Source organism: Notolepis coatsorum (genome assembly GCF_963971535.1).
Source record: "Notolepis coatsorum genome assembly, chromosome: 7".
Lineage (NCBI taxonomy): Eukaryota > Metazoa > Chordata > Actinopteri > Aulopiformes > Paralepididae > Notolepis > Notolepis coatsorum.
The window spans coordinates 145106603-145129598 of record NC_140171.1 but is presented as its reverse complement, the minus strand read 5'-3'; the positions used below and the strand labels follow the sequence as shown (position 1 = coordinate 145129598).

Genomic DNA, 22996 nt, shown 5'->3' with positions numbered 1-22996 from the left:
TTACTGCAGAGCGGAGGGACTGAGAGACCCATGTTACTGACCAACACATCAGTGATGGCTGTTTACTGCAGAGCGGAGGGACTGAGAGACCCATGTTACTGACCAAACACATCAGTGATGGCTGTTTACTGCAGAGCGGAGGGACTGAAAGACCCATGTTACTGACCAAACACATCAGTGATGGCTGTTTACTGCAGAGCGGAGGGACTGAGAGACCCATGTTACTGACCAAACACATCAGTGATGGCTGTGTAGACCACTTATTTTAACAAAAAGAATACTAGTACTTACAGCACCTTTAAACCAAGTTGTATAACGTAAACGATGCAGTGATGAACAGTTTTCATCAGGGAACTAATTTATTCAGAAAATGGATCACCATTAAACTTTATTGAAGACTGAAGTACGTTTGATTACTTTCCATAACAATTTTTTCCATGCATTTCTTCATGACTGCAGCCCCTAAAGATGCATTTTGCTAAGTAATTTGTAATGCGTAAACACGATAACTGCAAGTAAATCATGCGATTAATGCAAGTAAATCATGTGATTAACGTGTAAAGAATGTATCGATTGACAGCCCTAAAAAACACACATACTGTACACACATTTTATTCAGTACCTCCAAAAATATGGCGTATGAATTGTACCTCTTAATCTTGTATTCGTTTACTATTTTTCAAGCATACAGCACATTTTTCTTTTGTATAAACAATTTAGGGGAATATTTGATATATATTACAATCTGTATACAATTCACAATGCTCCTCTCCAGAATTTTGTTTAATACATTAATCAACTCATAAATGTCCCTCTCTGTTCCCCTCAGCCCCTCTCTCTCTTTCTTTCTTTCTTTCTCTCAATTCAATTCAATTCAATTCAATTCAATTCAATTCAATTCAATTCAAATGGGCTTTATTGACATGGGAAACATACGTTTACATTGCCAAAGCCAAACAAAACAATCAAACAGAGAAATCAAAAGAAATCAGTACATTACAGAAGACATTTCTTGTACAGTCTTTATGGTGGTTGTATTCCGTTGGATGTCCTTTTCTTGTCACAGCAGCTCACAAATCTTGCTGCTGTGTTTGCACATTCTTGTATTTCTCCCAGTAGGTATGGGAGTTTTGAGTTATTGTCCATGTTTTCAAAGTCTCTTTGGGTGTTTGCAATTTGTGGGAAGTATATGTCTCTGATGTCTTGGTATAGTGGGCAGGTTGTTAAGAAGTGGAGCTTGGTTTCCACCTCATCTTGTGTGCAGTGGGTGCATAGTCTGTCTTCTCTTGGGAGCCAGGTCTGCCTATGGCGGCCTTTCTCGATGGCTAGGCTGTGCCCGCTGAGTCTGTACCTAGTCAAGGATCTTCTTCGTTTTGGGTCAGTCACAGTGCTCAGGTATTCTGCCACTGTGTACTCTCTGTTTAGGGCCAAATAGCATTTCAATTTGCTCTGGTTTTTGGTTGATTCTTTCCAATGTGTCAGATAGTTTTCTTTTTGTTTTCTTATAATTTGATTTAGTCCAGTGTGGTTTCTGTCTCTCTCTCTCTCTCTCTCTCTCTCTTCTCTCTCCTTTCTCTCTTATCTCTCTCTCCTCTCTCTCAGTTGCTCCTCTCTCTCAGTCGCTCCTCTCTCAGTTGCTCCTCTCTCTCTCTTTCTCTCTCTTTTCCTATCTATCTCCTCTCTCTCACTCGCTCCTCTCTCTCTCTCTTTTTCAATCTATCTCCCCTCTCTCTCTCTACTTCTCTCTATCTCACTCTCTCTCTCTCCCCTCTCTCACCTCCCTCAGAAAGACGATGAGAGACAGGAAGGAAGCAGAGGGGAGAGAAACGACAGACGGAACCTAGCCGCTCTGCCGCAGTGTGAGGATGTGAGCGGAGGCTCCGGGAGGAGGAGGATGAGGAGGAGAGAGAGAGAGACGGGAAAAGAAAGATAAATAAAGATGCATTCTTCTCTGTAAATGGGAGCAATCAGGGTGTGTGGAGTGTGACACGGGGGAGCTGGGAAGTGAGATTGAAGAAGGAAAAAAGGAGGAGAGGGCGTGATGCATTTCAGAAGCGTTCGCTGGAACCCAGACGGCACTCCGACTCAATGGGCCATTAATTCTACTGTACATAGCCCATGTGTAAGTGCACAAGCATGCGCACACACACACGCACACACAGTCAAGCTATATACTTAACCAGTTTCATTACTGCGCACAACAAGGTTTAAAACTTGACAGCATCGGGGGAGCAAGGCTGACAGCATACACCCCCCAGGGGGTATTTCCCATCACATGCATGCGCACGTGTGTGTGGCCACCAATCGATAGTCCAATAGGACACTAATCACCCATTGATCCACTGGCTTGAAAAGCCTTCCCATGTGACCCAAACACAGTGTATGCATCTCATGTTTATCCATTCTGCCCCTGTCGATCCATCCATCCTATTCTCTCGTCGCCGGTGAGAGGGAAACTGATGGAGCCGAACATAATGGATGTAGATGGCAGCGGCAGTTAACCTGTCTGATCAGTATTTGGCATAAATACGATAGAATAGAGGGTGACATTTGGTTTTTCGGTTCATGAATTTTCCATGTAGATTGTCAGATGAGATCAGGGGGCGGAGAGGACAGGAAACAAAGCTACAGTATGGAGAAGGAAGGAAGGAAGGAAGGAAGGAAGGAAGGAAGGAAGGAAGGAAGGAAGGAAGGAAGGAAGGAAGGAAGGAAGGAAGGAAGGAAGGAAGGAAGGAAGGAAGGAAGGAAGGAAGGAAGGAAGGAAGGAAGGAAGGAAGGAAGGAAGGAAGGAAGGAAGGAAGGAAGGAAGGAAGGAAGGAAGGAAGGAAGGAAGGAAGGAAGGAAGGAAGGAAGGAAGGAAGGAAGGAAGGAAGGAAGGAAGGAAGGAAGGAAGGAAGGAAGGAAGGAAGGAAGGAAGGAAGGAAGGAAGGAAGGAAGGAAGGAAGGAAGGAAGGAAGGAAGGAAGGGGAAGGAAAGAAGGAAGGAAGGAAGGAAGGAAGGAAGGAAGGAAGGAAGGAAGGAAGGAATTTTGTTTAGTACATTAATCAACTCATAAACGTCCCTCTCTGTTCCCCTCAGCTCCTCTCTCTCTCTCTCTTTCTCTCTCTCTCTCTCTCTCTCATTCTCCCTCTCTGTTCCTCTCAGCTGCTCTCAGAAGGAAGGAAGGAAGGAAGGAAGGAAGGAAGGAAGGAAGGAAGGAAGGAAGGAAGGAAGGAAGGAAGGAAGGAAGGAAGGAAGGAAGGAAGGAAGGAAGGAAGGAAGGAAGGAAGGAAGGAAGGAAGGAAGGAAGGAAGGAAGGAAACAATCAAGAAAGTATGAAAGGCAACAACAAATGGACAAAAGTGTTTATTTGCAACTGTGTTGAAAAGTTCAAAAGAGACGCTCTATGAGGCAGCATACCGTTTGGTTTCTCTCCAGAAGCTCGTGGGCTGTGATGGGCCTGTCCAGGCTGGGTTTACCCACATAGACGTCCCCGTCAGGGGGGAAGGCTGAGAGGAGGGAGAGCAGGGCTCCAGGGTTAACATAGTTATCATCGTCTACGTGACACAGCCACCTGGAGAACGAGAGACGCATGGCGATTCATTCATTTACATTCATATTCCAAGCATATACTATAGCCAACATGGCCTCCATTCTGGACTACAGTAGGTGTTAACCCTTCCAGGTGTACAATCTCATCATAATGAGATTAGAATTTTGAGATTAGAATTCTAATGATGATATCGTCATGACTGTTGTCAAGCTATGGAGTTCTAGAATAACAAGATAGAAGAAAACATTCCAAATAGTAGCCTGATCATAACATGCAACAATGTTGAAGACAAGGGGGGAAAAAATATATAAAAAGTTGATGTATATCTGTTAAAGGGGTAAAACTATGGAATAACTGTGACAACGAAGTTAAAATGTGTAGTTCGATACATACATTTAAGAAATTATTCAAATATAAGGTGATACATAAATATAAAACCTTATTATCCTAATTATATTTTATTATAACATAACTGTATTAAAATCGTGACAAATAAATTACATATAAAAACGAATAAATAAATGTGTATACGTTTTGTATATAAAACTATGAAACTTTTGTAACCCTTTGTTTTTGCAAAATTATATATGGAATTTGTTTTTTTTGTAAATAATGTAATGTAAAAAGGGTAGGCAATTATAAGCCTCGGCTTCAGCCTACAGCTTTTCTTTCTCTTTATACATTGTCTTACTATTGCTTGACTTGACTTGACTTGACTTGACTAAAAGAAGACGGAAATAAAAATCATTCATTCATTAAATGCTTGGCCCTCTCTGCCATGGTAATGAGTGGGCAACAATATCAGACTGTGTTTCAAAGCAAACAGACACTCTTCCGACATGCATAAATCCCTCTGGCTGAAGGGCTGTTTCTTGTCCATTGCCATGTAAGTGGGCAGCCAGTAATGCAAGGCTTAGTTCAAAACCAAATACCAGCTCTTTCACTTCTGTCACTTCCCAAGCACTTTTTTATGGAAATAGACAAAACAATATATACAGCTCTTAAGGGGTGGAGTAGCAGCATTGTGAATTATCTTAATAATCCAAACGGACATCTGAATACATAATGAAGATGTCAAAGTTTAACATATTATATCTAAAAAGCATATGGCAGTGGTGTAGTAGTATAATGGCAGTGTAGTGAAGAAGGCACGGCAGCGCCTCTACTTCCTTAGGCGTCTAAGGAAGTTCAAAGTGAGTCAGAAGATCCTTAAGAACTTCTACTTGTGCACAATAGAGAGCATCCTGACTGGTAACATCGCCTCCTGGTTTGGGAACAGCACCGCACAAGACCTCTGCAGAGAGTGGCCCGATAGGTGGGCTTCCCGCTCTCCAGGGCCCAGTAGTTAAAGGTCATTGTTTCCTAGCAATGGGGGTTTGTATCAATGGGGTCTGTGTCTCTAATTCTCATTTTGGCGGATTGCTCCAATTCAGTTGAGACAATATCCTCCCCCAGTGAACTAAGCTATTCTGATTTGACTCGCTATCCTACGTAGCACGGAGCTGATCTGCAGTAACGCCCCCTCTATGGTTGTAGCGCAACCATTCGCTCAACAACAGAGCGCGTGGAAATACTGACACTTCCTCAAGCGGGTGCCGACAGAGACAGCAGCGAGCGAGCGAGAGAGAGGGAGAGAGAGAGATAGAGAGGGGGAGAGAGAGCGAGATAGAGAGGGAGAGAGAGGGAGAGAGAGAGATAGAGAGGGGGACACGGAGCAGGAGCTTCTCTCTCTTGGGGAAAACACACACACTCACACACAACCTCCCGACCGCGCCGCGCGGGGATGGAGCTTCTCCACTCGCATATCACTGTAAAAAAATCTTTGACTCCCACGCGCACGCCGGTATGCCGATCTGTGCAATAATATTCACAGGGGTATATATTGTCATTTGAAACAAGTTACCAATGCATTGTCCTGTGGGATTATGCCCCCCCCCCCCCCCCCCCCCCCCCCCCACGGCGAAATAATTTAGTATCCCCCTCAATCTCTCTATATCTCTCTCTGTCTGCCTGTCTGCCTCTGTCTGACTGTGGGTCACTCAAAGCGCTTAAGGGGGCGGAGCCCAGCCCAAAACAGCTTGAAATCTTGAAGTGGAAAAAGGCTGCTTTAGAGTACTTGATTAGAAATACAAAACAATGAATTTTATAAAAACTTTACAGATGTGTTCCATAGACTCACAGGAATTGTGTAAAGTTTCCCAAATAGTGAAAGGAATAGCAAGACATGTCCCATTTAAAAATGTTTAATCTCAATCCGATTTTTTTTTGTGATCCAGGATCAGACAACTTGGACAGATTTTGTCCCGGTATTTCAAAGCAATTCAGGATAGGATCACTCTGATCCAAGTTCAGACTTTTAGCAGTGCTTTAATCCTACCGATCTCCATCTAGTGGATATGAAAAGTAATACAAGGAAGACAAGAGACAGCATTGCAGAGACATCTATAATAATTTATAATAATTAATAATAATAATTTTACACAAAGGACATAAAATCATAATGAAATTGTCATTTAAAAAAATACTCCCACTAGGGTACCAACAAAAAAACATGAATTCAAAGGCAGCTGATCATCCAGGCGTGCTTTGAGGAGCTGAATTCTAAGTGAGGTTTCAGTTTGCTGAAGGTGATGACAGATGATGGACTTTTTTTTGTTGAAGATATTTTTTCTTTAACCTGTTTAACCTTTAAGCCCTAGCCATAATTTTAGAAAGTTTGCCTAAAAGTACATACGTAAGTAAATGGAAGATTGCTCCACTTCTACAAGGCACTATTTGCATATTCTTGGTATCTAGGGACATCTATGGACAGGGAATGTATTCCCAGTGTCAGAAATATTGTGTATGTTACTATTCTTGAGTAAAATTTAGAATATATATATATATATATATATATATATATATATATATATATATATTTTTTTTTTAAAGCATCTTTGACAGTGAATAACACCATGCTAACATTGACTAGACATGAAAAATGCAGCACCTTCTTGAGATCATGTGTACAAAAAAATCTAAGCAAATTAATAAAGGGCAGATGTAGAAACAGTACTGAATTTTACCATCCGGACACATGCAATTTGAAATATGAATATAGAATATAGAATATCAGGCCTATAAATTACCTTATTATGGCCAAGTCATACATCTATGGATCAGGCTAAATCTCTTCTTTCCAATGGCAGTACAGTTACTTTTTTTTTTTTTTTATCCACTTTTTCTCCTCTTTTTCTATTTTTCTCCCATCCCAATTCCGCTGTGCCAATTCTCCCCTCCCCTGTCTTGAACGTTGCTCGCATATGCCCCCCACTGGCCGGTTGTAGGGAGGATAGAAGCCTTGCATCACATGTCCCCTCCGATACATGTGGAGGCAGCCTGTCACATCTTTTCACCTGCCAGCACGGACTCTCATTGGCGAGGTGTAACGTGTGGGAGGCTCACACTACCCCCGCCATTTCCTGTCTCTGCTGTGCAGGCGTCCCCAACCGACCTGTAGGAGTCGCTGTCCACAACGTCCAGATTACCACTCATCGACTTCCACCCGCTAACTCTGCCAATTGAGTTAGTATGACGACTGGCCCAAGCCGGAGGCAACGCCGACAGCCGGAGAGTCGAACCCGGTGTCTCTTGCGTTGGTGACGAGCGCTATGTCCGCTGCGCCACCCAGCCGCCCGTACAGTTACTTTTTTATAATGTAAATAGCTCCGCCATTTTTCATCAGATTGAGACGTTCACAGAAAGGTAAAGAAACAAACTCTGTTCTATTTTATGGCAATAACGTTCAGGTTTGTTCGACCTGTGAGATATAATCACAAAAATAACGTCAGCATTTTTTCCTAATAATATTTTCAACAGCTTTGACAGAGGCTGGTGTTAGCTGGGTAGTGTAGTTTTATGAAATGTCGATGTCCATCGAAAGCCCTCTTCTCTCTTAGGACTACAAGGTTTTCATGACGCGTTACTTCCTTGTGTCTAATTCATCCGGTTTCCGCCGGGATGCGCCAAGATATTTATAAACTCATATTTAGCTAATAACACTTAAAATCATTGGTAAACAAATGTAGTGTTGAAAATATACACTTTAACTGCTATTTTGATAGGGTTAGGGTCTCTACTCTTGGCTACATTTGAAAAAGAAATGCAACATTAATTAACACAGACTGTATTGATCTATTTATGACATGATATTAATTCCATACCGGTACCGGACCACTCTGGTTTAAGGGGTTAATCTGGATTACATTTGTGATTGACAATCTTTGTTGTGATACTTTTATGAGCATAAACATTTATGTCATCAACATTTGGTTGAAAACAAAATAGGCCACCACAAACCTGACAATTTAAAAAAAAAAAAAATAGACTTGCCTTCATTTTGTATTATTTCAAACAAACTTTGCAATTCTTATTTATATTGAAACATATTTTTAAATAAATTGTATAGTACATTTTGCTCTGGTAATCCAGTGGAAATCCACCCCTCTGGTGGGATCAAGATAATACATTTTTTTGGGATCAAACTGATCCCAATCCTGTGTTGTTGTCAGTTTGAACTACCCATTTTGAAGATTTGATCCAGATTAAAGCTTGGATTTGATTTCCTGATCTGATCGGATATCAAAGTGATCCTAATCCTGTTTTTAGTTTTTTTTTACATGAATCATTGAGCCACTTGTACCGCATCCTTCCCGTACAGTATGACAGTATCATCTGCATACATCTGGATTTCCACACCATCACATACAGATGGGAGATCATTGATGGGTAAAGTTGCATGACAGTGGTCCTAAAATGGAACCTTGCGGTACTCCTTGTTGTCCCTCACCTCTTGTTTGAAGCCATGAAGTGGTCGTACTCTGCAGACATCTTGCAGGACAGAGCCTGGTGACTGTGGTCTGACTCACAATCTGTTACCACCATGTTATAACCTGGAGAGAGAGATATAGAGAGAGAGAGAAGAAAGAGAGGAAGAGAGAGAAAAAGAGAGGGACAGAGAAAAAGAAAAGAGGGGGAGAAAGGATAGAGGAACAATAAGAAGGAGAGCGAGAGAAAGGAGTAAAAGAGTGGGGAGGGAAAGAGAAGGCGAGAAAAAAATCAACTCTGCCTGGTTTTAGAATTAATTTAAATATTTAAACTTTAAATTAGTGGAAATATCAATTGAAGTAGACGGTTCACCTTTGGACGAGACATCGTGATCCTCCGTGTCTGTGAAGATGAACGTCTATGAAAAGACAAACACAATTATGAGGGTTGGGGTTAAGTCCTCAAATAAAGAAATTCTTAGTCAACTAAAATTGTGTTTCCCATATGCATTAATTCAATCTTTATTTAATCTGAAAGATTATACTGAAGGACAGCCATTGTCAAGCATTTACATTCAGATAATCATCAAATGTTAAAAGAACAAAACCACCCATGGACACTCGCACAGCTAATTTCAATGTAGCCTGTGGGGCCTTCCATGATTCAGGAGCACAGTTCAGTATAAACTGTAGGCGCTTTAAGTTCAAGTTTCAAGTTTCTTTATTAGTTGTCATACAAAAATACAGAATACTTTTATATGAAATGCTTTTTCCTGTTCTGCTCCTGAGAGTGTGCTAGATAAAAATAAAATAGATAAGTAAAAAATAGAAGTCAAGTGTAAACAAAAGTGTTCAAAACAAGTAGTAGAAATTCTTTTTTTAACTGAGTTACAATACAATATAAAGTACAATGCAGAAATGGGATGAGGTACAACTTAGGGTAAGGTGCAATGAGATATGAGTTGTAGTGCAAATCTCTTTACCAATAATATAAATATAACGTGTGTTAAAGTGTCTAAAGTCATGGGTAAAGTGGGTGCTACAGTGAGTTGTTTATTTAAAGTAAGTGTGTGCATGTGGATGTGTGTACTGTGAGTGTATTTGATTGTTTGTTACATAGTGTTATTGTCATTGAGCATCCTGATGGCCTGGGGATAGAAGCTCCTTCTGAGTCTCTCTGTGCTTGGTTTAAGTGTGTAAACCAATCATTGGTTAATGTACTATAACTATAGGATCCAGAGGTTCATTCCAATAATGAAGTAATATAATTTGGACAATCTCCAATTCTGGCTTTATATGCCTGCTGTCGTGTTTGTTTCTCCCCCCTTACTTTTGAGTTCCTGGTCTGTTTTAACTGCTCTTATATTAACACAAAAACCATTAAAGAAACAGATGTCAATGCAAACTCGTCTCTCTGCCGGTGGGGGGGGGGGGGGACACAACCCAGCCCTACTGTACAGGACACAATGGTGAGTATTATAACTATCACCAGTGATAAATCTGATGGCTGGATGATATACAGAGTCCAGGGCCCTCATTTATCAACATTGCGTACGCACAGATTTGTGCGTAACCCGTGCGTACGATAATTTCTAAGCAAAGTGTGTGACTTATCAATTTGAACTTGTGCTTGACTTTGTGCGTATATTTACGCACAGCTCAGGGCATGCGTACCTGCCGCCCGGCGGTAGAATATTATACTGCAGATGGACGGCATATGCTCTCATCAGTTTCATGCATTAGTTTCAACGCGGAAATAAGCTTGCGTTCATTAGTTTGACTGACGTGTTCTGTATGACCCCCGTAATTCATTATAGTTAATTTTAAAATAGCAACAGTAGTGTAATTATGGTCAAAACCCTATAAATAGCATTTGGAATAATAGGTATTTCCTTCTGAATGAATGCAGCATGGTTTATATATAGCGTTATCAGAATATACGGGGTGCACTGACTGCGCTCCGCGTAACTCAACTCGTTATTATTTTGCGCATAGATTGCAGAAATACGGGAACGTTTTGATAATATTTTAAAGGCTTTGCCATAACATTAAACGAAAGAAGTGGAATTTCGAAGCTGTAAGCAGAATACAAGTCATATGAACACCCACGAAATAGTGTTCTTCCCCCTTCCTATAAGAAAGAATAAAAAACGCATTGCAACGAGAACAGATTTCAGATTTGTTGAGTTTATGTGTATACAAAACCCTTGCAATAAATGTGTCTTAAATGAATGAAAAGCATACATGCTCTGGATACAGGTAGCATGTATCGTGTGGGTGATATGACTTGTATTCTGCTTACAGAATTCCACGTATTTAGTTTTACAATGTCAAAGCCTTTTAATATAAATCAAAACGTTCCCTTATTTCTGCAATCTATGCACAAAATAATAACGAGTTCAGTTCTAACAAAGAACGTATTACATGCTGGGTAGGCTGATAGAGTAAACTATGATATGAATATGGATATGATATGATATAAGGTATACTGGTCCGTCCGCGAGGATAGCGAGGAGTCGGTTAGCCATTAAATGCCATTTGAGAATATAGGCTATTAATGCAAAGCGACGGCATATAGCCTATACATATTATTTAATGTTTTCATAAGCGTAAAGATACAACAGCTAGATTCATGATCAAGTTAGTTTACTGTATGCAGGCTTCGCAGGATTGTGCCATGTGCTATTATATATGTGCAAGTTACTGTTGCATAATGTAGGCTATGGCTGCTATGTAATTCATATAGGCTATAATAGCGACAACAAAATAGATGCCTCTACAAATCATATTATAGCCAATCGAACTAAACAAATAAAGGCATTCATATTCCAGCATGGTTATAATAATGACACACCAACGCCAAACAGTGGTTCTGTATCGTATCGCTCTCGCTCGGCATCGCTCTCTGCACTATCTCGCATACGTGCACGCGCACTGAATAAAGACCACAATGTACCTTTAATCCCAATATTCGTCTGACCACACCCCTATCAGCTTACCCATATAAGCAGGGGTGGGGCCACCCACTCGCCTCCTTCTCGCTTTCACCACAAGGAAGAAGTGCCTCGGTAGATCCCCACACTTGACACCATGATGGAAGAAAGGTTTAGGAGCAGCTTGGGAAACAAGGATACGTTGACATCATATCTTTATTTTCTCTCTCACTATTTTCGAGAAAATACGGCGATATTGTCTTCGTACTGGAGGGTCTGGAAGATGATGATCATTCTAAAAACCCTCCACCGGTTTTCGTATTGGGAGCACGCCGCTGCATGCTTCTCAACTGCAGTTCCTTGCTGTGTTTGTTGGGGTGAAACCTGTCAGGCCACAGCTGAACTGTCGGACATGCCGCTGTTGTGAGAAGCGGTGCGTTCCAGGTTGGGTGAGTAGTGTTTTGCTGGCAGGCTCCACTTGTCTGTTAGTGCTATGGGGGCTACTTGACAATGTTTATGGAAACCGGCCCCAGGCTAGGGTCCTTTGTTCAGCCACCTAGGCGACAGAAGGCCTTGGTCTGAAGACCATTATAGTTTTAACTAGTGGGCTGCGACCATTAACACTGGTGATCCCTGTGTGTTCTGGACGAGTGGACATCTCTCTGTCACCGTGTTAAGGCCCCATCTTTCATATCCAAATGAGAGTATTCCTTCACGAGGGGATATGTGCATGGATGTGCGATAGCGGCAGATCCATGTTCAAATCAGCTACACAGGCCAGTTTGGTATTGTGCTGATTCCGTCGGGTGTTGGTAAAATTACCGTTGTAAAGCAGTGTTGACATCTTGTTTCTCTGTTCTCTTAAACAGTGAGGAGAGGTTCAGAACGGCGGCCTGTCTGGGTGAGTGTTATGTCATTGTTTACATGTTCAGTTGATAGCTGCTTAGCTTACGGTTAGCCAGTCAGCTGTTAACTGCTGCGTTAGCCTGCTGGATCGCTATAGGGCCTACTATTAGCCAGTCAGCTGTTAGCTGCGGGGCTAGCATGTCGTGGTCGCTAGGTAACGTTAGCTTGCTGCGATAGGCCATGGCTGGCGCGGGGTAGCTTAGCTTCTCGCGCGCCGCCGTGAGCTCGCTTCTGATCGCGTGCGTCGTTAGCTCGGCGTCTCGCAAGCAGAAGCAGTAGCACCCGAACGGTTGGAGCGGCCGTTAGCTTGATGCTATTCTGTTGAACGTGCTTTGATTTTAACATGTTTTACACTCTTGACCGCGACGTCATCCTTGACAGGGGATGTTTCGTCGACCCTGCCCTGAGCCTGGACGGCAAGGTTGCATCAACGGGGGACTGTAGTACGGGTTGGGGCGGTGACGCTACCCAGTTCGGACAACACAGGAGCGGCTGTGTTCCTACGGTGTCTGTGACTGCACTTCGCTGATCTGCGTTCCGGGTAGGAACGGGGTTGACCAGACCTCATAACACGTCTTCTGGTTTTACTTTGCTAAATGTATTGTGAATAACGGTGTTTTTTCCCAAAACGTGTGTTGTTGCAATGCATTTAGGATACGTTGCGGGTTATGTGTGAGCTGTTTTTTGTCACTGGCAGTTAGCTTCTCCGTGTAAAATCGGGATGTAATGATCTGGTTGTTGTGTGAGAAACATCATGGTGTTTATATGTACCGTGTACTCGCAACTAAGGTAACTAACCTATGAAGCTATGCTTGGTGACAAGTGAGTAAAAGAATGTTCTTTCTCAGACTGTAATGACAATGAACAGTGTGTTCACACATTAACAGGTTTTCCTGTTTTAACTGGCCGTATTGAGGGTAAAATAGGAGGATTGTGTTTCCCCCCCGGTTCCCTGGGGACTTTTTCATCCTCCTATCAGACATGTTGTGCATTAATTGTGTCTTTTGTGTGGTAGGGATACGATGTAACTCTTAGCTTGATTGCTGAGGTTGTGCTAAATCAGCTGGAGAAACTTATTTCCTAAAGGGAAATTGGTTTGGTTGCTGTCATGTGTGCTTAGCAAGGCCTGTGGTCGATACTAATCAAGAATGATGTATTCTCTCATTGTGAAAAAAACGGCGTTCCTCTGTTGAGTGTTTTTTGCCATTTTTTGTAGGTGATGGTGGGTTGTGTGTGTCATGGGACCTACAACTGGGTTGTACTGGCCACAGAAGCACATGTGTATGTTGGACCGGGGTTCTTAGAGCCCTCTCTATTCTGTGTTTTTCCTTAGTAAAAATCAGATAGCAGGTTAGCTCATGCGCTGTGTGGAGCTGTGAAACGCTTCATAGAGCTGACTATGACTGTGTCATATTCTCTTTTTGTCGTTACATCGTATCATGGGTGTGGGGTCGTAAAGGGGTGAACTGGTAACCTTTCCTCTCCCCATTGTTCTGTCGGTCAGGGGTACACCCCCTGTCCTTCAAGGTTCCCGTCACGTGGCGGTTCGGCACGTTACAGGGGGGGGGGGGGGGGGGGGGAGTTCCTGGTCCCACGGCCTGGTATATTGGGCGTGTGCACCGCAGGAATTCCCCCGCCATAGAGTACGTCACCGTGCGCGTCTCTGTTGGTAGGACTTCCGTGTGCTGTTCAGGTCCATGTGATGGATCTGTTTTCAGGGGGGGTGGTCAGGGCTCCTCCTCACCAAGCGCCTATTCAGGCCTTCTGTGAGTTCGGACTCCTTCTTCCATGTGAGGAAGCCTCCATCAGAGTACAGAGCCTTCCTCCTCAGATTGTCAAAGTGAGTGGACCCTCTAGAAGGGTCCTTTTCTATTGTATGTATATTCGATTCAATTCGTTTATTGAGTGTGTATGGGTTCAGTGCCTCTTCCCCGGAGGCCCTAAAACCAGTTTTTTACATGGCTCAAGGTGCAATATATTCTTTTCAATCTGTACAGCTCGCGTGGGAAGTCTCTCTGGGGATCCCCGTCTCTTTCCTATGGGAGGGTGGTGGGATGTAAAAATGTGAACATTTTTTACCCCGGCTGTGTAGACTGGGATACATACTGTTGATGCTTCCTTCTTTCTATTCCAGAAGTGTTGGAGTTAGGGAGTGTCACACCCCTCTTGTCGTTCCCCTGGGCGCCTTGGGGATTCAATGACAGGTCTAAATAGCCTGTTCATTGATGGGGGTGTGTCCCGACGCACGTATAGTGCTAGCTCGCTGTAAACAGGCGATTGACTGGCACGCCTTGGTTGCTTGTGGTTGAAACAGCGTTTTTATAAAGCAACTGAGATGGGGGTTTTTCCTCTTCCGACGACCACATCCCATGACCTGGGTGGGTTGTCGACGGATTCTCGTTCATGTCTGGGGGATGATGACGGGATGGATCTGAACATATGTGGTGGGGTCTCACGCCCTTGGGGTGGGCCATCAGGCGCGGTTCGTCCGAACGTCTGGGTGGCGCCTTCTTTTCATGTTAAGATCAACACGCATATCTGCCCTTCTCCTGGAGTAGGCATGTCGGCGTGGTTAGGGCACGGGACTGGTTCTGGTCACGCTGGTCCAGATCAGTTGAACCCGTTGTCCGCCGGGGATGCAGATCTGCTGTTCTGGTACCCTGAGGGACTTGGGCTTTTTTCAGGGGGAAAAATGCCAGGTCGGTCTGGGTGTCACAGGGTTAAGCGCTATGGAGACCCTGGTTGGGTATGTTTTTACTCAGCACTGTCGTCATGGCTTACAGCCATGCCATTCTGTACGCGCTCGATCTCGTCGGATCTCGGCCGCTACACAGGTTGGTCCTGGTTAGTACTTGGTTGGGAGACCGCCTGGGAATACCAAGTACGGTGTGCTTAGGGGCTGGTTCTCCATTATTTTTCGCTCCTCTCTCACGCATGGCGAAGAGGGGCCTGTGGGGGTGGTTTTTTGACCTCCTCTGGTGACCCTGTGCTTCCCGTACCGCCAGGCCCGGTCCGAAGTGATGTTTGCGACCCGTAGGCCTGGGTTAACCCTTTTTGGAAACTGAAACACTTGTACTGCGGTATAGCCGGTGTATACCCGCAGGTGTGTTTTGGAGTTTTTTCTTGAGGGGTTATAGGAACAACCACCGCATTGGGTAACACCGAGGTGGTTGATTCCCTGGTGTGTTGGTGCAGTGTCAACTCCCGGGTTCACCGTTTGAGGGTGCCCCTGCACGTTCATGACGTCTGCCAATCGTGTCAGCCTTCTCTGCCTCGACCCCTTAAATGGAGGCTTGGTCATGCAACAACGCCAGCATACGCCCCTTCCGCCGGGGCAGCTGTGTTCAGCTGTCCCCTCTGGCGCCTGTCTCGTCCGCAGTCTCCAGGCTAGGGTTAACAGCCTGTTGCCTGGTTTTTCCCCGGTGCGCTGCCTGCTTCCGTTGGTTAACCTTTTTTGTGTGCTTACGGCCATGCTGACTGTCTGTTCTGCAGGGTCAGTGTGCCAGGCGGTGTACTGTTGGGGGGACGGGGCCCGCTCGGCTTACGGCCATACCGACCTGAACACGCCCGATCTCGTCCGATCTCGGAAGCTAAGCAGGTTCTGGCCTGGTTAGTACTTGGATGGGATTCCGCCTGGGAATACCAGGTGCAGTAACTGAGGGGCCTTTGTCCGAATACGCTGGCGATGTGGGGGGCGGGGCACTACGTGCCCACCTGGTGGGGTCTTGATGCTGGCATCATGGACTTCTCCGGGCCCCCATTCTAGGGAGTCCAGTCCTTTTGGTGGGTCTTCCTTCGTGCTCCGCTGCTACGGCCTTGCCACGGGGTTGGGTTTGCCCTTGACCCCGTGATTCTGGGGGCAGTAACGAGGTTGTTCCTCCATTCGTTCCCGGGTGGCATGCGGGTTGTGCGTGTGTGTAGTCGTGGGGTCAAGCCACGGTCTGCTCACCCTGTGCGTTGAGTTGCTTGAGTGCCTCTTCGCACGGTCGGGTCCGTCGCCCTCCCGTGAAGCCCCTAATAGGGGGGGTGCCCGCCATTAGGGTGGGTCGGGGGGGCTCGGCCCTCCCTGTTCTGATGGTTTGTGGGGGGCTGTCAGCGGGGTGTATTTGTCGGCCGTTGGCTCTCGCTCGGCCTCCCTTGTGCAGAGAGCGATGCCGAGCGAGAGCGATACGATACAGAACGTTAGGTTATGACTATAACCAAGTTCTGTTAGTATAGCGACGCTCGGCATCCGACGCCGCTGCAGCCTTTGACCTCGCCTTGTGGCGAAAGCTTGGGAAGGAGGCGAGTGGGTGGCCCCACCCCTGCTTATATGGGTAAGCTGATAGGGGTGTGGTCAGACGAATATTGGGATTAAAGGTACATTGTGGTCTTTATTCAGTGCGCGTGCACGTATGCGAGATAGTGCAGAGAGCGATGCCGAGCGTCGCTATACTAACAGAACTTGGTTATAGTCATAACCTAACGTTAACGAACGGTCTTTATTAGTATTTTGAGCTGTCCAGGCAGAATTGCAGCAATGGTCTTCGGGAGTCGTTGATATCTGACATCACCGTGTACAAGTCCGCCAGCCTTTTATTTATCCCATAACACGGGTTGTGTCTTCTTGGTTCGGCAGCGCCTCAGTGAACAATCTCGCTCGTGGAGTTTCTCAGAGTTTGCTCGGGTCAGTCCATTATTTCACATCCCATGGGGGGTGTTTCATTACCATATATGGATAATCATGCACGAGCATTGACGGTAGAACAAAGAGGTATTTATCAACACGGAGTGTGCGTAGGACCCGTGTACGCACGGTTGATAAATCCCAATATTTCTGTGCGTACACATATTCTAAATTCTGTGCTTACGTACGAAAATAGAACACTTTCTAAGAATTGTTGATAAATGAGGGCCCAAGGGTTTAAGAGTGGAAGCACATGTCACGTCTCCGTAATCTGCTTCAACAACTCTTTTTCTGCGAATCATTTGGAAGATAGCTCTGTTCCGGTAAAATAAGCCAATCATTTGCAACAATTTACCAGATGGTATTCAAATGTAAATCTCTCATTATTAAGCCAAATACCATGGTACTGTATTTGTATTTTGAGATTCTTTCAATGACCCATTCACAGTAGATATATACAAATTGCATTGTAAACTATTATCTCTGGCTCTACAAAACAACATAAATGTTGTTTTACTAGCATCATATGCAATCATGTAGAAATACATCTTTAAATTAGTGCTGTCAGGCAATTAAAAAAAAATCTAATTAATTACAGGATTTGTAATTAATTAATCTAATTAATCACATTTTAATCACATAACCATTTTATGCCTGATATTCTATATTCTATAATCATATTTCAAATTGCATGTGTCCGGATGGCAGAATTCAGTACTGTATCTACAAAACCTTCTGTTTAATCATCTTCCATCTATTAATTTGCTTAGATTTTTCAGGTTTGGTCAATTTGAGCATGGTGTTATTCACAGTCAAAGATAAAAAAAAAAAATGTATTGATATTCTCATTTGGTTCATTACAATTGACACAAAATAAAATGTTCATTCAATCAATCACAGCGCAGATTGATTGATTGAATGAAAATGTTATTAACAGATTGCAGAATCATGGGTACAATACTGTATGGCTCAATACACACAATTGTTAAGGGGATGCAGACCAGAGAAAGACTTTCGTCTTGTTTACATCAGGGTCCCCAATTTTCAATTCATAATGAATTGTAAGTAAGGGTGCAACTTGCACCGTGCAATCCATTCTTTGTGGATCTAGCCCACAGTATTTCTGACACTGGGAATACATTCCCTGAGATTCATAGATGTCCCTAGAATCAGATACCAAGAATATGCAAATGGACCATATTAAAAAAAAAAGTCTGTAAATGTGTATTCTACATTCTTAACACATTCCCTGCCACGCTTCTATCCATCAATGTATGATCACTGCCACCAGTCTAAGCCTATGGAGATGTTTACCTTCTTTGCAGGGCTATAACTTTTTAAATTGTATTGCTAAATTGACATTACTATGGCCCATTCAACATCGATTATCTATCGTTCAGGATGTAGGAACGTTATACTTTTTCATTCATATATTCATACGAAAATACTATCTAGAATATAAATATGTTTTTATCGTTTTCTGCAGTAATTCCTAGAACGTGAGCTATAGGCCTAAACGCATATATAGATTATCAACTGGTGTTTGTTGGTGATACACGCTATATTAATGTATTTCAACTGTACATGATCCTAAACGTTATGACTTATCATGCACGGATGAACGGGGGGGGGGGGGGGTCGTTTATAATTCCGTGATCGTCAGTAAATGCTTTATGTAGTATGGGTGATATATTGATCAGAGCAGTTTGCATTGATAATAATAAACAAACTCGCTGTAAATGACGTCAGCGTCCTGTTACCGTTCGCCGATGAGCCTGGAGGAAAAAGATCCCACTTATTTGACGGCGATCTCCTAGATCCTTTTCCGGTTTGTATAATCATAATAAACGCCCAAATCATATCGATTATTGTATTATGGCAGCGATCACTACACGCGGACGTGTGTCTAGAGTCCCGTAACAGTATGTGAGTGCCGGACGCATTTGCCAGGTACACGGAGATCTCCAGAGATCCATTTCCGGTTGTAACTCGCCGATCATCCACCAGGCGGCAGTATTGAAGCGTTGCAGAGTTGTGCAGGCTCCCACTGCATCAGACCAGGCTCCGTGAGGGAATTATGAATAACGTGGCGAAAAAATTAAATATGATTTCAATAACGTCGTACGCCGTGGAATGGCAGAATTAGCATGACCTTGAAACACGTTGTACAACGTTTTTGGCGCAGGATGTGTTAAGGAATGAATGAGATTAAAAAAAAAAAAAAATGTAATTATAATTTTTTTTTATTTGTAATTAATTTTGAGTACATTTTCATAACGCGATAATTTGCTGTGTAATTAATTAATCTAATTAATGCGATAAACTGACAGCCCTACTTTAAATACCAGAGATGGGTTTAAAATTTTTCATGAAAGAACTAATTTAGCATGGGAAAAAGAAACAATACAAAAAAGATACAATATCTTGGTTGACTATGACCAAACTGGTCGATTACTCTACTAAGAGGGGGCAGTCATGTAGAATATATATTTTTTGTATCCACTTTTTCTCCCCATTTTCTATATTTTTCTCCCACCCCAATTTCGTATTATCCAATTCTTCCCTCCCCTGTCTTGAACGTTGCTAGACTATGCCTCCCACTGGTCGGCTGTAGTGAGGACAGAAGCCTTGCATCACGTGTCCCCTCCGGTAGACGAGGAGGCAGCCTGTCGCATCTTTTCACCGCAGCAGCTCGAACTCTCAGTGGCGAGGAGTAACACGTGGGAGGCTCACGCTGCCCCCGTCACTTCCTGCTTCCGCCGCACCGGCGTCACCAAACCGACCACAACGTCCAATCCCCACCCACCGGCTTTCCCACCCTCTAACAACTTGCCAATTGTGTTAGTATGAATGACCGGCCAGCCGGTAGCAACGCCGAGAGCTGGGCCCGAACCCAGCGTCTCCTGCGTTAGTGGCGAGCGCCTTGCCCACTGCGCCAATCAGCCACCATTCATGTAGAATATATTATACAATATATCTGTACAGCGAACATATTATCTACCCATTCTGTGTCTGCAACACACACACACACACACACACACACACACACATTATTAGAACACATTCGATTAGGAACAGAACAAATCCAATCTGACAAAAACAAGGTTTGAGCTAATAGTCATCGAACACAGTAGACACAGAGAGAGGGAAACACAAAACCACACAGACAGATCTGTGCCTCGCAGACAGTATCCTGGGAGAAGAGTAAGAGCTCCATTAAAAGACAACCATGTTGTCTTCACCTTCCTCTCTCTACTTTCAAGAGTAATACGCACGCACGCACACACACACACACACACACACACACACACACACACACACACACGCACGCACGCACACACACACACACACACACACACACACACACACACACACACACACACACACACACACACACACACACACATAGATAGAATGCGGGCGTCACGGTTGTGTAGTGGTTAACACTGTCGCCTCACTGCTAGATCCTGGTCCTGGGTTCGATTCCCGCTTGGGGACCAGGTTGCAGTGTTGCCAGTTACCCAGGTGGGGTATCTCCCGGGCCTTTCTGTTTGCATGTTCTCCCCGTGCTCGATAAGATTAACCCAATGGAAAAACATGCAGAACAGATCGCTGTCGCGTCCGTGACGAAGACGGACAGGAGCACTTGGAGCCCTTGTCTGATCCCAAGTGCCCTTGGGGGGGAAGGACGACGGGATGGGAAAAGTGCAGAGACATTTCATCAGAGACTCAGTGTGTGTGTGTGTGTGCGTGTGTGTGTGTGTGTGTGTGTGTGTGTGTGTGTGTGTGTGTGTGTGTGTGTGTGTGTGTGTGTGTGTGTGTGTGTGTGTGTGTGTGTGTATGTGTGTGTGTGTGTGTGTGTGTGTGTGTGTGTGTGTGTGTGTGTGTGTTCCTATGTGTCGCCCATCTCGCATGTGTGTGTGTTAATCTGCATGACAATTAAAGACTTCTTCTATAGAGAGAGAGAATGGATACAGAGAAGGAAACGAATACATTAGTAGTTCACTACTGACCTCTGCTGATGACAGTTAGTAATTGCGGTGCTTGATGTAAATAAAATACATCTTCTGCCAATAAAGATAATTGTCTATTAATTGAATTAATTAATCATAACCTCTACAATCTCCAACATTATTCAGCAAAAAATGCTAAGACATTGTTGTTGTTGTTGTTGTTGTTGTTGTTGTTGTTGTTGTTGTTGTTGTTGTTGCTCACTGGTGCTGTTCCGTCTCTCAGCCTCCCTGTGTTTGTATTGAGCTACTAGTCCTGTCCAGCTGTTTGAGACATAAGGTTTAGCAACTGAGAATCTTTTTTTTACTAGAATAAATATCTCTCTAACACTGAAGGTTCACCCCTTCCTTTTTGCCAAGGGAGTTGTAGTCTTTTTGCCATGGCATGGCCCGGCCACTTGATGGGAGTTGTAGTCTGTTCAGCAAAACTTAACTACAGTTGTGTGTCTCTTGCAAAATACATGGTTTAATCTAATAGTTGTATGCAGAAATATTCATGTCTAGAAGGTTTCAAGCTGATGTTCTGCCAGGGCTGCCTTCACATCCAAGTTGGCACCTTTTATCCCCTCGTTGTCTTCCCTGTAGTGAGCACTCCTAGTTCTCCTTGATGATGATGAATAGTCTATTTTCAGTCTTTGTTTACAGATCAATAAAAAAAACACTTGTGTGGACTTTCAAAAAAAAAATACAAAAAAATCACAAATGTACATTATTCAAAGTAAGCTCACACACAAAATCCATACTCAATAGCACATGCTTATTTTTGCCTATCCTTTACAATTCTTAAAAACTAAATATACTGTAATATAAGAAAGAAAAACTTAAAATATGCTGCAAGATAAAAAAATATATAATTTAAGATTTATTTGTTTTCTTTTTATGTTTTACTCAAAACTGTACTCCTGAATTATTTTATCCTTCAGGGCCTTTTTAAATCTCCCCTGAGAAGTACACAACTTCAACCCATCACTATGGCTATTTCACAATTTAACTCCCAAAATTGAAACACATCTAGCTTTTACATTAGTTCTTACCTTTTTACATGTTTTAAGAATACACAACCCTCTTAAATGATACTTTCCTTCTCTTGGTTGAAAGAGACATTGAATACAAACTGGTAGGTTCTTACTCTTAGCACGAAAAATTATCTGCAAGGTTTTTATGTATACCATATCTACACATTTTAATGTGCAGGACTTCCTTAACACATTAACTGCCACGCACTTTCAGCATCTTATACCATTCTCTGCCAGTACTGTAAGTCTATGGATATGTTCACCTTCTTTGCAGGGCTATAACTTTTTAAATTGTATTGCTAAATTGACATTACTATGGCCCATTCAACATTGATTATCTATCGTTCAGGATGTAGGAACGTTTTACTTTTTCATTCACACATTCATACGAAAATACCGTCTAGAATATAAATGTTTTTATCGTTTTCTGCAGTAATTCCTAGAATGTGAGATATAAGCATAAATGCATATATAGATTATCAAATGCCGTTTGTTACCGTTCAACGCTATATTAAAATGTTCAACTGTACATGGTCCTAAACGTTATGACTGATCATGCACGGGTGAACGGGGGGGGGGGGGGGGGGGGTCGTTTATAATTCCGTGATCGTCGTTAAATGCTATATGTAGTATGGGTGATATATAGATCAGAGCAGTTTGTATGGATAATAATAAACACTCACGCTGAAAATTACGTCAGTCTCCTCTTACCGTTGGGCGATGAGAGTGGAGCAAAAAGATCCCAGTTATTTGATGGGGATCGAGTAGATCCATTTCCGGTTTGTATAATACTAATACACGCCCAAATCATGTCGATTATTGAGTTATGGCAGCGATCCATATCCACAGTGTGTGGCTAGAGTCCCGCGAGGATATGCGAGTGGCCAGACAGATTTAGGAGACGCACCGATATCCAACCGGCATTTCCGGTTTGGCAACTCGCCGATCATCCACCAGGTGGCAGTATTGAAGCGTTGCAGAGTTGTGCCGAGTCCCACAGCATCAGACAAGGCTCCGTGAGGGAATTATGAATAACATGGCGAAAATATGAAATGTGATCTCAATAACGTCGTACGCCGTGATCTGGCAGAATTTGCGTGAACTTGAAACCCGTCGTACGACGTGAAT

General features: G+C 43.4%; 1 protein-coding gene across 1 annotated transcript in view; it reads right to left on the bottom strand.

Moving 5' to 3' along the window:
* The window catches only part of mfng (MFNG O-fucosylpeptide 3-beta-N-acetylglucosaminyltransferase), a 96396-nt gene that overhangs the window by 26370 nt on the left and 47030 nt on the right, over positions 1–22996 (bottom strand). The window contains exons 2-4 of the mRNA XM_084317937.1: positions 8711–8756; positions 8361–8463; positions 3400–3553 (exon numbers count right to left, since the gene is read on the bottom strand). Of these exons, the coding sequence (XP_084174063.1) occupies positions 3400–3553; positions 8361–8463; positions 8711–8756 (303 nt within the window). The remainder of the gene's footprint in view (positions 1–3399; positions 3554–8360; positions 8464–8710; positions 8757–22996) is intronic.